This window comes from Charadrius vociferus, unplaced genomic scaffold, assembly GCF_000708025.1.
Source record: "Charadrius vociferus isolate BGI_N301 unplaced genomic scaffold, ASM70802v2 scaffold704, whole genome shotgun sequence".
Classification (NCBI taxonomy): domain Eukaryota; kingdom Metazoa; phylum Chordata; class Aves; order Charadriiformes; family Charadriidae; genus Charadrius; species Charadrius vociferus.
In genome coordinates, this window is record NW_009648036.1 from 857,903 (window position 1) to 874,290 (window position 16,388).

Consider the following 16,388-nt stretch of genomic DNA (forward strand, 5'->3'; position numbering starts at 1 on the left):
GGGGAGGCTCGGTCGGTCAGCCCGGGGCGTGAGGCGGAGCACAGCGGGTTACTGAGACTACCGACTGCGCAGCCCCTCTGCAATGGATTGGGATGCAATAATTAATTTGCCTAGGTGTCACCAGCCAAGTTTGCACCGCAGTTGCGCTAATTCATGGGGAAAGCCAACTACACGCTATTGTTTTTAGCATTTATGCGTGTCTTCTCCATTTCAGCCACGTTTCCTTCCATATGCGGTAATGCAGGCGACATCTTTTGCTTTTTCCCGTACACCGGCCACCACCTGGACTCCCTTGCTAAAGGCGGGCTCGGTGTATCCTGGTCAGTGTGAGGGCATTACAAAATGTTCAGATGCCACCTAGCGGAACGTGGTCATGGGCGTTCAATACTGATGTGATATTCAAAAGCAATGAGAAAGGTTACATTTTTAAGTCATTCTTTAGATTTGCAGCATAGCCTGTGCGGACAGAGAAGAGCCATCAAAGAACATTTTTATTGTACTACCTAATGTGAGCAGGAGAATGATAATGTATTAAAACATCCCACTAAAAAAAAAAAAAGTTCAAACAAATCTACAAAGATATAACCATCTGCCATCAAATAAAAATAGACAATGATAAATGAGCATATAGTCAAGAAAAAAAATGGTATTGCTGTGAACAGTCTAGCACTATCTATGTTTAACTATTTGCCAAAACTAAAACACCACAAGACAGTAATAGAACTCACCTTTTTTTTTTTTTTTTCTTAGAGAATGAGTGGGAGAAAGGCAGCATCCAAACATGCAAAGATTGTACAGCCACGATCTGCTTGTATTCTTTAGTATTTTAAATTGATTACGCTACCTGCTTCAAGTCTTAATTAGAGCTAGAGGAGTTGTAGGTTTATAAAAGTTACCTCCCTTGACAGCGACCTGGCAGTGATGGAAACCTCCTTTTCCTAAGGAATATAATTAGTAGTTACTAAACCCATTCCTTCATTTGACTTTTCTCTGTCTTTCAATAGAGTCTGCAAAGCACTAGCAAAGTTTTTTTTTCTAAAGAAGAGTGATGGGATAAAGCGTAGATTGAAGTGCAGAGAAGTACAAATGAGACTGAGCTGGCCAGCAGAGGAGAAATACAGACATGAAAAATATTGGACTGGAGAGAAGGGTAGGTAAGTCAGTGTTCAAGGCAGAGAAAAAAAGCAGTTAGCAAAGGAAGTTTCTCCTTCAGTGGTCAACAAAGATAACCAGTATGAAACGTATGTTGAGGGCTGAAAGTTTAAGAATAAACACCAGAAATTGTGTTGAAGTGTGTTTCTCTGAGGAATGCTTCAAAATCACTAAGCAGAACAAACTCCAATTTGATTGACAACTAGGAATATTCTTTGTTTTAATTTCATATCACTGTTAAGAAAGCACAATTTATTTCCTTCAAAAAAATGTACTGGTAATGCATCATGTGGGGAGTTTATTATCCTCAGTTCATACAATAATATATCAGCTATATATAAGTCCTAAAAGTATGATAGTTTGAGATCACTTGTGAGAAGCTCACGTGGACTATCGTAAGAGAAATTGAACTTCTCGTGGCTAAGAAAAACAGGATTTGGAAAACATGTGAAAGTTTTCTGGGTCCATTACAGAGATGCTGCTAATTGAGTTTTAATCAAAAACTCAAGGATCCAATCTATTTTCATGTGTTCTAAGTGTCCTTGTTACTTAAAATTGAATTTGGTTGAAAGACTTAATACCTGTTGTGACAGAAGCTGAGCCTTTTGCAGAATATCATTAGTAACTTGAGCCTTTTATCTAATTACATAGGACTAAATAGACTACCAGGAGTCTTAAGGGTTGTAATGAAGAAGAACAGAGACTGCAGGTCAGATATGAAGCTGGTTGCAGAACAAGCATTTGTCTTGCTGAGGAAAACAGGCAGATGGAAATGTTCTTCCAAATGGGAGTGTTAGAAGACTGAAGTCTAGGGCTGTGGGAAGAGACAGGAGCAATAAGGGCTGGGAAAGATGCGTAGGTCTGCCATACGCTTACTGTGAATATGCTGAGTAGCAGCTCCTTTAATGCTTTACCCGCCTCTGCTCCTCCTCAACCTGGACATTAGAAAGCACTCTGTGTTAGGGAGCATAGGCTGGAGCTGTAGGGATAGGATCCTGCCATTTCTGTAGCTGTTTTGGAAGAGCTCCACTGCACCCTTCCATTGTATATCCTTGAGGACTTTCAAGATGCAGGCAAGTTCCTCACCAGGGGATTTACACTATACATTTATAAGGGAAAGTGTTTAACAGCAGAAATATTAAGCTTCTGGGTATTAATTATCTCAACCTCCAGACACCACACCCCCCTCCCCCCCTTTTTTTTTTTTTTGAATAGAACAGCAGAATAATTCAGGTTCGAATGGACCTCTGGAGATCATGTGGTCATCCCCACATGGGGGGGGCCTGCATTTTCCTTAGCTTTTCCTCCATGTTAACATCCAAAAAATGTCCTTTACATCCCTCGCTAATTCCAACTCCAGCTTTGGTTTTACTAGTTCTGCTTCAGCATGCCTAGGGAGCATTTCTGTATTCCTCCAGGGTAGCTCACCCCTGCTTCCACAGTCTGTATACTCGCCTTTTGGACTTGATATCAGTCAGGAGTTCCCCATTCAGCCATGCTGGCCTTCTCCCACGTCTGCTCAGCTTCCTGCATATCAGAATGGACTGCTCTTGTGCTTCAGCTAGCTCCCCCGGACCCTTCAGGGCAGTCTTTTGGGGAATTCTGCCCAAAAAATGTGTGCAGGAGACAAAGTCCGCTCTCCTAAATTCCAGGGTTGCAATTCAACTATTTACCTTCCTCACTTCCCTCAGAATCTTAAGCTTTGCTGTCTCTCCTTATCACTGCTGCCAAGGCTGCCACCAATGTCAGTGCTCTCGCCAGCCCTTCCTTATGTCTGACTAGCATGTCTAGCAGAGACAGACTCAGCTTGTTGAGCACTTCTGTCAAGAAACGGTCCTTGAGGTAGTACAGAAGTAGCCTGGATCACCTTGTGCCTCCACCACATTGCCATCCCAGCCCCCTCCACAAGAACAAGAGCCTGCAGTCATAAAGCTAAGCTGTGAGTATTGGGGTCTTTTTTCCCAGTCAACTGCAAAATAAAGTCTAAACTTGCCCTCAAAAATCATATACTGAGAAAAATTAAATACCAGGAATTAGAAAAATACTTCGTTACTGTTTCAGAGTCAAAGAAAAGTAAAAATTGGCCACAAAAAGGCTAGTTTAGTATCAGGAGACTTAGCTCTCTTATAGAGCTGGCCGCTTCCTAGTTGACTGAATACCCAAGAAACTGATTTCCTAGATCTATAGTGGCACTTTTGCAGAGGGCAAAGGGAAAAAAGAAGTTACTTAGCAGGAGCCTTCATTCTATGAGATACATCGTATATTTATCTGTTGAAGTGTGACTCAGCCCATAGCTCTTAAGACCACGGATGCTTTTATTCTGGCAGTATCTGCACAGTGAGTTCACACTACACAGGGTGGTGGTGATCAGAGATTCATCTCTATTGCCTTAGTTTCTCTGACACACAGACCCCCTCCCCCACCCCCCCATCCAAAAAAGAGACATTTTGAAGAATAGGAAGGCTGGGCATACAGTTACAAAGCAAAAGTAACTAGGGATTATGCATCTCCAAAGACTCAAGTTGCTGATGAGTAACTTCTGTCTTTTCCTGTATTTGCCTGTTAGTCCACGTGTCAATTCTAACAGCCATCCCTTCAGTCAGTACCCTGTAAAAGCACAATTACCAGGAAGATGTCTTGGGGCGCTTCCTGATGTCAGCACTGCTCTACCAAATCCAACACTTCTGGATCCATCAACATTTGATGAAGGTGAATGTCAATGTAGGTGGTTTCCCACAGGTGTCAAGAGTAGGCATGCTCTTCATATAAGCTGCAATACTGCATGTGCTATAATAGAGAATGTGCTGGTTACTGGTACATAGATTTAGAAAATAATGCCATCTAGTCTGTTACATAGTTAGCCATCCTTAGTGTAAAGATGTTCATGATTCCTCAAAAACAAAGACTAGCATTCCTGGAGAACATCTGAAGTGCTTGGTTCTGTGAATGTAAAAAGACAAGACTTAGAGTGGACAGTAGTTTCTCTGCCTCATTCTGTGCTGTCTTAGAAATAAAGCAGGTAAACTGATTCAAGGGAAATGCTGTGGTATATCTCAGGGAGATATTTGGAAAAATTCCAGAGAAACATCTATCTAGGAAAGACATAGTAGAGTGAGAAAGGCCAATGATAAGGTCTTGGGTGTCATCAGCTCTGAGTGGGAATTATAGCTACCAAAAAAGTTGGTTAATGAATAACAAAGACAAAACAATGAAGAGAGTTTGGTATTAGGAAAATACCCCAAAGAAGGCCCTAGGGAGTGTTTCTAAGAAAATGACCCTGCAGGATCAGTCCTCGAGAGAGGAGTTAGGTCATCATTATTGCTTTCTTCACATTTGGATCACAGGACAGGAGGTCTGTAGCCCAGCTTCCTGCTCAAAGCAGAGTCAGCTCTGAGCTCAGACCAGGCTGCTCAGGGCTTTATCCAGTTTGAGTCTGAAAACCTCAGAAGTCAAGAGATTGCACCTACCTCTCTAAGCAACTCATTCTAATGCTTGACTGTCTCCATGGCAGGGAAGTTTTTCTTTGTATCCAGTCTGAACCTCCCTTTTATCAACATTATTTCTCACCTTCCCACTGTGCAGCATTGAAGATCCTGGCTCTGATCTCCTAGTGACCTCGTCATAGGTATTGTCAGGCTGCTATTATACCCCCTTAAGTCAGGGCAAGTGGTGAGTTGGAGCCAGAGGTTCATTACAGTGCTGACCCACTCGCTTTGTGCTTCAATTTCTTTTTCCCTTCTCCTTTCTTGGCAACCTCATAAGGGATTTTGAAGGCCAGTCTGGGCCCAAAAGCCCTGGACAGAAGCTTAAGATGGAAAAGCTAGCATCTGTCAGGCTTCATTGACATTCAACTGCAGCTGAAAGGAGTTTGGGATTGGAAGATCACTAGTGGAGGTCATGGGAGTGAGTGGTCCAGTAATACTCTAGGGGCAATTACCAGAGGCATTAGGGAATTGTCTGTTAGGAATGGAAGGCCCAGTACAGTCTTTTACCTCCACCAGGAACAAACATACACTTGGCTTGTTCTGGGTTGAAAGGCACACAAATGGAGCATTTCCCTTTGAACGTTTTCTTTCTTGGGAAGCATCCATGCTCAGGGTGTGAAGCTGTAGGCTTTGGAAGCACTCTGCAAAATAACACAAGTGAAAACCAGCTTTCTGCACCTTCTTGGTGTCTCCTTGATAGCAAAGCAGCAAGCCCAGTGCGCTGGTATTACTGTTCAGGCTATCTGGTCCAAACACAAATCCTAAAGGGAATTAACAAGGAAGGAATTACTGAAGGCAAGTTTAAAAAAAGCCCACAACATACAACCTCCCTCCCCGCCCCCCCCGATTATGGGTCAAAATAAGAGAAAAGTGAAGAAAAAGGAAGGCAAATAGTTGCAATTTAAGAGTGGAGCTGACCAGAAGGGAAAGTTTCTTGCATAGGCTGTCAAGAGGATCTTCAGAACTGAGGCTACAGGCCTATATATTCTGTATCTGTGGTGGGAAAGGCTAAAGGGTTGAGCCTGAGTAATCCTTTTCCAGTGACCTGTCTACACCTGCGACACAGCTCTCCAGCACTGAGTACGTTTGCCACTGGGAAGGGATGGTGGTTTCTCTTCTGCAGTGACACTTAATGTGTCACCATTCCCTCCTGAGCCTCAGTAAGGGCCAGGCTGGAAACAGGTGACACAGACATGGGACTCACAGGGTTGCAGTCAGGATTTCATCGGGCCATTCGCTGTATTCACATCAACAGGCCTTTATACCTGTAGCATTTGGTAAATATACTTTGTTCACACTAAACAACTTTTCTGAAGAGCCAGTCTCATGTGGTGTCAACATCAACCTTGTTAAATAACTGCTCCAAATTAATCAAACCCAGATTTCATTTCCGAGCTAAATCTTTCAGGTTTGGGAAATCTACAACGGGACAGCTGAATGTTGTGCACCGTCTTGAATCCCTACTGATGTCCTTACCCCCAAATCCAGTTCTCCTGGATTCTGATTGTTATTTCTGGCAAGCTTCCCTTAAACAGCTTCCCTAAAGCTTCCCTTCTCCCTTCTGTGGGGAGAGCAGATCACAGACTAGATTTAAATATTTCTGCAGGTCAGCCATAAACAACAACAAACCACACACAAAAGAATGCTGCCCATGTCATTTGTGATGCATTACAAAATGAGAACAAGAATATGCATGCATCTACCATGGATTCTCCACTTGAAAGGCAAACAGGGACCTGCTGCTGAATTACCAGCTTTCTCTTTCTTCTACTAAGGAAAGTATGTTTTAAAGGAGGTCTGTACTTGTTTTGAGTAGTAGCTTTCAAGAGGTACCCAAGGAGCAAAACAGCATAAAAATTTGCATGAAATAAACATTCTTGTGTTCCGAAGTCTGAATCTCTTGTATGAATCTCCTCCAAATATTTCTGGAATTGGTATTTGGCATTTCTTCCAATTGTGAATCCTGACAGATTTGAAAAAGTAAAACAGATACTGGTTGCAGACAGCAATGACTTTCTTCAAAAACAAATATTTCTGTGGTAAAAACAGAAGCATAAAACCTAGAGGGAAATGAATAAAAAAGTTACAGTGTGATCTGCTTCCCTCTGAAACTGGTGGTATTTAGAGCACGTTAGATAATACAAGAAAAAGAGTACTGCTACAAGTAAAATACTTGTTGCATAACCAAAAAAAGGGTGGGGGAAATGAAGTCCAAATAGACAACAGCTTGTAAATCATTTAATGAACCTGCAAGTGCTAAAAAATGACTCAGTCATATTCTGAAAAGAAATTCAGTGGTCTTCGGCCTTTGCTGGCCATGGGCAATGATGGCAAGCAACTGATAGCTCATGGCTGCAATATTCCATTTTCTTGGCTGTAGCTTTAATTTTTAATGGCTGTTAGAAACAGCAAAACATCTTACAAACACAATGTCACTCTTCAGCTATACACAGGGACGACTCTGTCACATGAGATGTCAGTATCTACTGTTACTTCACGATGTTCAGTTTTTCTGTACTAGAAAAGATAAACTCTAAGATTAAAAAAAAGTTTTCAAAAATATAAGCAGCTCTTACCGTGACACAAATTGGACAGTAAAGAGGAAGTTCAGGATTAGATTTTGTCACATGCATCAGAACATGCAAGACATTCCACAAAAAGCTGTTTATCTAGAAGGTAAATTTTCCCTCCTTTGATTACTGTTTCCTGTAACGCAGGCCAGCTTTCTATCTCCTCTGCCAGTTCTGAGCGTACGCATGCAAAAATGCAGTTTGCAGTCCAAAATTCTTGCTTTTAGTAAAGATCATACCATAATTGTGAGCATCTTCCCTGCAGTATCTCCAAGACTGAGTTTCCAGATACTTCATAAAAGAAGCATAAAAATGTGCATCTCACCCAGATTTCCAGAACAGGTTTGCTGCGAGAGAAAAAACTGTAATCCTCTCCGCAGAGCTGACAAGCCAATGAACAATTTAAGTCTCATTTGATCTGTAATTGGAACAGGCTTTACACAGAACAAGACTCTTAACGCCGAGATAAAAGTTGCATTCTCAGTATTAACAATGCTAAAAAGACTGGTTATAAATTTGTACTGCCCACTGAAGCGAGAATTCCTAAACCTAACAGCTCAAGCATAGTTAATTCTTACACTGATAAGGAATGAGAAAATGCATTCAGCTAAGCAAAGGAATTTAAAAATGATTTATCAGAGCAAAAACCTCAGTATCTGATCGTCACACATGTCCTGACATGTAAATACAGAAATATTTTAGACACAAATGCCAAAAATAATCCGAGAGCAATCCAGCCCAGTACAGATCTTTTGAACCAGCCAGTCCGTGCTGGCTATCTGCACAGCATATTTCAGCATCTGGGAAGAAAAAGGACAGTCTCGCAATACATACCATTCTTGCTTTGCAGAGATAAATAATGACAAAACCCATCTGTTTCTTACAAACATATAAATTATTTTATTTACAAAGCCATGTTACAAAAAAAAAATAATAATAATAAAGCAAAAAACAAAAAATACAATCGCTCACTAGAGAATATCTCCAGGCCCGGTGTTGAACCATGGCAGTATCAATCAGATACATGTTTGTTCTGTTTTTCCTTTTTTAAACTGTAAGCCATAGAATTTACTATTTACACCTACTTTAGACATTTATTCTGCTTACAATTATCACAAGCATGGAATGAATTCTATTTGATACTGCTAATACATAAAGGTGCAGGACAAAGAATGAAAATACTTAGTGTTACAAAATATGGATTGTAGAAAAGAAATTGGCTGTACAAGTATGGCATTTTTTTTCTTAGAATGATTGGACATGCTTTCTTCAAAAGTCTTCTGGAAAAGGTTCTAAAATCTGTAGTAGGAAAGCACAATATAGCAGGTGCAAATTCATTTCTGTGCAACAACAGTTATTTAATATATCCCATGACTGACCAGCTATGCAAAACCCACAGAGTTTTGTTAAAGTGCCATGGGTCAACAGCATAACAAAATATAAGGTGTAAATAGAAAAATTTCTTTTTTTCTTCTTTTTTTTAAAACAATAGTTCACTGAGAATCAGCAATAATAGAATATGCTGTATAAACTATTCTCTACAAAGGTCGATCAGCACTATTTACAATTGTTACATCAATACAAAAGAAGGCATACAAGTTATCCAAGTCGCTTTTTATGGCTGACGGGCCTATGCATTGCGTATGTGTAACAACCAAAGCTTCTGAGCCTCTATTGCTGGAAACAAATCACAAGATTTTCAGGCAAATGGGGAAGAAAAAAAACGACCGAGTGAATGCTACACTAATAATGCATTATAGGCTGGTCCAGTTTGTATCCATTTTGTTCAAATGTTGACTTCCATTTCACTTTCCAGGCTGAAATTTTTGACACATAGAATTAAATCATGATTCTTCAATGATGAAAGAACACTGTGGGATTTTACTTGGTGCTTAACTTTCCTGAAATGCTGTCAGGTGTAAGCCAGTTGAAAAAAAATTTAAGCAGCATTCAAAGGACAGGCTCCATATTCCAGCTTTCCAATTAAAAGATGCATGGAAAGAGCTAAAGCTTCCTTAAACTACAAAATTGCTCCTTCAGTCATTGATTAGCATTATGTCTCAGAAGCAACCACTGAATCTCACAACCACTGTTTTCCCTCAACGACTAGAAATAGCAGTTCATTGATTACAGAGGATGACTTTGTTACTGAGATTTTTAAACTCCTGCAGTTTTATAACTCAAAATAAATTAAAAAAATCAACATAGTACTGCTCCTAAAACTGAACAAGACAAAAATTGTGCAAAAATAACAAAGATATGTACACATTTTTCAGTCTGAAGAAATGTACAATAAAAACATAATTCAAAGAACATTTTAAAAATATAAACATTGCTTAAACTTTCCTAAGTTTCATACTGTTTCTGAAACTATACCGGTCAGTTAGCTCTGAAGTATAGCAAAACATAAATTATTACAAAATTAACACTATAAAAATTTATTTTAAGAATATTTCTAAACTTTTTTCAAAGGGTCTAGCCTTGTTTATAATTGCTTAAACATTTTTAGTCTTAAAATTTGCCTTAAGCCTTCTTTTTTTAAAAAAGAAAGTAGTAATAATCTCCCTATTTGCAGTCTCTCGCCTTTCCCCAAGATGTAAATAAACCAGCATATAAGTGCACTTTTAACACTGTAGAAATAAAAATTAACTCCTCTGTACTATTGTTCCAGTACCTAGTATTGGCTTCCTGATTATAAAAATCTATATTTTATTAAAAAATTATTCAGTAATCCTATAAGAAACACTGTCAGTGCAATTCTATTAACGCAAGCCAATCTGCTCAACTCCTGTCCTTGCAAACCCAAACTGTTTACTGAAGTTATCAAGTGCTACGATCTTAAGTGTCTAGAAATCCACCAAGATCTGGGGATTTTGCATGTTGAGCCCCTGATAACATTAACTACAGTTTGGTGCAAAAATCCTCTATGCATTGATTGAAGTATAGATTCCTTAAAAGCCTGATCCTGGAAGAGGCTGAACACTCAGAATTCCCACTGAAATCATTAAATGCTGTAGGTACAGAGCACCAGTCAGGATTAGTCCCTAAAGTTGCAGTGCCCCAGCTGTTTGCAAATTACTAAGAAATGCACTCAATTTTTATCCATAGGACAAGCTTAAATACAGAATTACTGTAATTTTTATTTAATGAAAAAATTTTGAGATCCTCTAAATAAATTCAAATCATGATCTGGATTTTTTTTGGAATGTCCACTGTGTTCTGGTAAGGAAACAAAGGGAGCATTGCAACGCTAACAGCTTTAAAAGGCATGAAACATAACCAAGCAGAACGCACAGATCAGTGGCAAATACAAGTGAAAAACTAAACAAATCACTATTACAGTTTTCTGTAAATTTAATTCTCTTTAAAACCACAAATTCATAAAAGGTTAAATCCATCTGCAGGACATAGAAAAGAAAAACCCTGTGGAGTAGGGCTGCTGAGAGCTAGAGATTATAGGCTGATTCCTTTTCCTTGTTATGGAAGAGTCCTTATTCTACCAGTCCGGTTTGATGTCTTCTAAAAGAGAAACCAGAGCCAGGTTCAAAAATCACAAAATGTCTTTCAGTAAACAATACTTTAATAACATCTGCGTCTGACAGAACTCAAAACAGGAATTTATTTCAAGTCCCTGAACTACATTCCCTCCCTGTTTACTGATTACATTAGACCTTTAAGAAAAGGAACTGCTTTGAATAAACAGCGTATTTCCTTTTGGGACTCTCTGAATCTAGTAAGCTTTGGTGAATCTCACGTTCATTAACTTGGTATATCATTACAAATAAAGAGCAGCAATTAGACGACAACTCTGAAGAATCTTTTCCTCTACACAACATGTTTTCATGCACAAGGGATCCCCACACAGCATACACGTTGTCACCTTCCCTTAATAAAATGATTTAGTTACTCAGTATTTAAAAACCACGGCATACTGAGGTCTTGAAGGGTTAACACATTCAGGCACCTAAAAGCACTATGAAGACAAAAACACTTGATTAGTTATAAACCTAGAACAAGGATAAAATCTGGAGAAAACAAGCTTTCAAGACATAATTTTCTATTAACAGGCACAAATAATTTAACTGTAGAACTAGTATTTCATTAATGTTTGTTAAAAACCAAGTGGGTTTTGTAGGGAAATTTGGAGGGAAAAGTAGTATTTTTTTATTAAACAACAACAGTTGGAAAAACAGGCATGCTTTTACGTATACAAGCCCCTGTTCAGGTCTGAAATAGATGCAGCAACATTCAAATTAAACATGAATTGAGAACAATTCATCTGAGCTTAGCCTGACTGAGTTTAATGCGAGAGGAGAGAGCAGACAGGCCCACAACAGTTATCCTCACCACTACCAGTCCTCCCCCCAGGAGTACCCAAGAGTACAGCGTACTTCAATGAACATAGCAAATAACTGAAAGAAACTACTTGTGTGAAATCAAAACAACCACAGGGCACCTTTATCTCACAACTCAATAATGAGAAACACCCAGTTATTGGTGGCAGGTGACTTTCACAGCACTGCCGCATGTCCTCTCAGCTCTGAATGGACACCTTCGGAAGGTGAGGAGGGAAGCTAGCCTTCTCACTAGGACTGCATGCAGGCGGCCACGGGTTCAAACGAGACTGGTTTTACAGCCTACTGCAATTTCCCAAATGCCTCATTCTCACCAGTCACTCACCCCCGTGTTGAGTTAAGGACCACTCTCCCTTCTCTTGAGAAACAAGAGCAATCTTCTCCCTTCTAATTTCCTCCCTGCACCAGCAGGCAAGCCCAGCAGGCTGCCTGACCAGGTCACACTGCGGAGGCAGTCCAGAGTAACTGCTCTATGCTCACATTTACCTTGACGGCTGCACTTCAACTTCAAACTGCACTGTTGAAAGTCTCTTGTTCTGACTTGTATTTGTGAAAACTTGCCTGTTTTTTCCAACTGTAAGCCCCAGTGTATAGCAGAGATTGTCTCTGCCTACAGACCTTGCTTCACGTGGACCCCCTGATTATCATGTGGTTATAACAACACTAACGTTAAAACCAAGAGAGATCAGGTCCCCCGGTAATACTGTTACTGACAAGCATATACTTGCAGATCCACTTATAGTTACCTAATTAATAGCACCTTTATAAAGAAATATTATAGCACAGTTTAAGACTAAAATTTTATTTAGAGACTATTCAGTTGCTGGATTGGAAAGGAAAACTGTCAACACAGCAGCTCAGATGTATTTTGACAGTGACAAGCATTTGTCAGATAGGTAATCATTCATGCTTCCAAATACTAAAATCCTGTGTTAGAGTTAAAAAATAAAAGTTTAATAAAACTTAATACATCTTCATTTTCTTCTGTAACTGTATTCTGAGCTCCATATTCAACTAACAAACTGACAGAAATATATTTTTAACAATAAAGTTTGTGGGACTTAAAACAAGCAAACACTTCTATTTTTGATAAAGTTACGGAAACAAGCAGCTGAAAAGCTGAGCAATAGCCTCTGTTTACATAAGGCTGCCACAAAATTAATGTTTTGTTCTGTTAGGTTTTCCCCATGGGATCTAGGCAACAGATCCCAACAAGCTCTGCTCCTCGGGTAGTGCGTATTTTGTAATAACACAAGAGCAGGAGGTTAAAGCAAAAACAGTTTTGCACTTCAGAAAGGCTTTATCCCGTGTTTGTTACTGGCACTTGGATGACAGTGTCTCACTCGGGAAAATACCACTCCCTAGAAGTATGAAAAAACTTTCTACTTTTTTTCCCTGCAGATTAGTTCTTCCTATGTATACTGCTTTGCATTCAGCACCAGCAGAAAAAAAAAAAAAATACTGTTTGGCAGTCCATCTCAAGAGTGAGTGATTCAGAATATTTTTAATGGGGATACAGTCTGGATTATTACTACAATCATTGCTATTCTTTTGCTCTGTCTACACAGCAGAAACGGAGCAGCACATCCATTCGGAATAACTACTCCTGTATAATTTAGCCAGAATATATAACAGAATTCTAATACACTGACTGGTTGTGCAGAAAAATCCTCTGGAATTTTTGTTTACTTGTGACTACACCTTGCTGAGGTGGGGAAACCTTTTCATACTAAGGAACTTGATGATGAATTCTTGATGAACTACTCAACTTGGAGAGTCAAAACAGTAAGGGCCATATTAAAAAAACTAGTCTATCAGTCCTCCAGACAGATGAGGGCTGGATCACAGGTCACGCACATGTCCTCACAAAACAGCTGAGTTACAGAATTTATTATAATTATCTGACTAGCAGTCTGTGTGATAAACAGGTTTGGCGGCAGCACTAAGGATTTCTCACAGTCTACGAAGAACTCAGATTATGCTTAGCTTAGTTATGCTTTCAGATTAGTTTCTCTGAATGGCCAAGTGTCCTGTCTTCTCTGACCTGTTTCTGTCCTCCCTTTGCTGCTTTCACTTCTGGCCTATTTTCAAATGTTGTCCCTTCTATGCTAGTTCTGTGCTGTGCCATCTCGCTCAGCAGAGGAAGTTGGATAGAAGAACCACGTCAGTGTAGCTGGATCCTGCACAGGCAGTTTCGGCTGCTGCTGAGTTTGTAACACCAAAGCAGCAGCCAGTGAGCAGCACATAAGCCAACCTGAGGCATATTACAGGTGGTGAAAAACAAGCAGAAAACTTGTTATTCATAAATCTCAGAGGGAAAAACAGCTGGAAAAAAAATAAGTAAGAGGAGAAATCTAAAATTAGTTCACCGAAAGGCAGCTTCTATAAAGAATTGTATTCATAAAGAAATGGTATTTTAAGGTTTTACAGTATAAAATATTTCAAAACCACTTACAGACTACTTAAATACACTTTTTTTTAAAGCAACTTACTTGTCTGTTGTGTACGGGGTTTGATGTACTCGAAGGACTGGATTGTGACAAAGCTACACTGCTATTTTTTCCAATCTGAAAGACATTAATTGAGCAGCATTGAGAGGCATATTTGTCAGTTGAATGCAGATGCTGGTAATGGCCTTCCCTTTCCTGTGTAAAGTGGCACTAATTGCTTTGCATTTGGAACACAGGTATTTTGCAAAAGATAGAATCATAATTATCTCTCAGAACCTGTATACTTTAAATAAACTCTTAAAAGGCACATAAATACTATTACAGGTCAGAAAACAACATAAGAAACAGTTATCGAGGGAATATAGATTGTAAAACCCTTCCTCTCTAGACCGAAACACTAGTTTCTGTAGTTACTGGAGTCACTTGGTGTAGCTCGTCAGCAACTGAGAGCACACAGAGTGTTCAGGGTCCCAGACTCCTCCCCAGGGGACCTTCCCCATTCCTGGGGAGTTTAAAGCAAGTGGCAAAGCACCATAGCATGCCCTAAGTTATTCCATCTTCTTCCATATAGAGTCTTCATTTATTACTGCTCAATAAAGCAAATATTAACCAGAAGAATCAAACTCCAAAGGTTTAAATTTGCAATTGTATCAGTTTACTGCATCAGATAATTTCTTTGGGAATCAGCGCAAGATCAATAGTACACATACATACATTTCAAAAGTATTTAGTTAAAATATTGCAATATTCAATCTGCATATTTCAGTGCTTGAGTGATTACAGCACTTGGCAAGAGCAGTCTGTCTTGGGTTTTTCTACAGTGACCCATAAACATAGTGTAGATATTTCTGTTGCAACACAAAAGGGGAGACAGCTGTTGAGTGAGAGGAGTAGTTCCTCACCGGTTACAAGGCTGGTAAAAACCATGGACACCTGCCAACAAACGGCAGATGACTGGAGTTTGAATAGTTACTCACATGGTCAATGGACTTCAAGTAACATCAACTTTGATCATTTGATGGAGAGGTCGTAAGGACCTGTCTTCTAAACAGTGAGAAATGCAGTTGCAAGTTTGTTACTGAATAGATGGGACTGTGGCGTTGGCTGGCAGGGCTTTCACCAACATCAGTTTTCTCCTTCCCTTCTGCAACATCACTTGTTATTTCGCCATTTCATGTATACAGTGAAAGGTAGCTTTTGTCTTTCTCTCCGTATCTGCCCTTTCTGACACAGTGACTGTTTATAACAGTGCTCTCTGGTCACATTCTATCCAGAAGAAATGTTTCAAGTTTTTATTTACAGCTAATTCTGAAGTCTGCTCCCATGGTACACAAAGATTAAAAAGGGTAGGCTCTGCCTGTCTTGTTCCCTTTGGCTTGTTGTTTTGCATGCCACAGCTGTTCTCTAGGTAGTAATGTGCTTTTCTTCCATATACAAATCTTGAATAAAAATACACAACCTTGTAAAATCGTTCCTAGCCATTCAGAACATCATGACACACCTGCAAACCTTTCTTCTCTACATCCACTACTATAACATTCATAGAAGCCTTCCATAATAAAATACATGTCCATATTTTAAATGGAAGAACAACCACGAGGAAATTGACTTGCTGAGATTCTAGAATCATGAGAGGGAATATTACACCTCTTTAGGCTTTCATTCATTCAGTGCTCCTACAACTAACAGACTCCCTACGTAAGACAAAGCAAGAAGCAACACAGCCTGCAGCCCTGCGGCCGGCTTTGAGCTGCTTTGCCCTCCTGCCGTCACTCAGAGCGGGCAGGGCAGCACTCCAGCACAGAAGGGTAATTCAGACAGACTGAAAAGTTACAGCACTCAGCGAAAATAAGAAAGATTCCCAGTTGTGTTGGGTCTTTAATGATGGGAACACCATTTCAAAAGGATTAGCGTTAGGCCAAGACTCAAATCGTTTTTGTTTTTTTTTTTTTTTTGTCTCTTTAAAAATAAAATATACTTCAAAACCCAACAGTTAACACTTCCAGTTACTATCTATCCAGGCCAGACTGGAATTAAATTAGAAAAAAAAAACAACCTGAGCCTATCACCAGTTACTTGATCTTTCTTCTGTGCTCTTAATCTCTTAATTTGATTTGTCCTATTACATCAGGGAACAGGAGCGAGATTTTTTTTAAGTAATACTGATTTTTTTTGGTGGAATTTTTACTATGATTGCATTCCTAGAACACAGCAAGTCAAACCAGCACAGCTTAAATGTGATTTCAAGTATTGTATCCTCCAGAGCTTCAATATTCACGTGTAGAGTACGTAAATATTATTTGCCCCATATGCTTAAGTGGGTACAAATTTCATTTATTTATAGCACAAATAAACAATAGGAAAAGACTATTTTGT

General features: G+C 39.5%; 1 protein-coding gene across 2 annotated transcripts in view; it reads right to left on the minus strand.

Annotated features, from left to right (window-relative positions):
- Nucleotides 1–8,087: 8,087 nt before the first annotated feature.
- The window catches only part of ATXN7L1 (ataxin 7-like 1), a 116,178-nt gene continuing 107,877 nt past the window's right edge, over nucleotides 8,088–16,388 (minus strand). Inside the window, exons 10-11 of one of the 2 annotated variants that reach the window (XM_009883543.1) lie at nucleotides 14,055–14,129; nucleotides 8,088–10,726 (exon numbers count right to left, since the gene is read on the minus strand). In XM_009883543.1, coding sequence (XP_009881845.1) covers nucleotides 10,685–10,726; nucleotides 14,055–14,129 — 117 coding nt within the window. In that variant the 3' untranslated portion in view covers nucleotides 8,088–10,684. The remainder of the gene's footprint in view (nucleotides 10,727–14,054; nucleotides 14,130–16,388) is intronic. The other variant, XM_009883544.1, reaches the window with a different exon arrangement.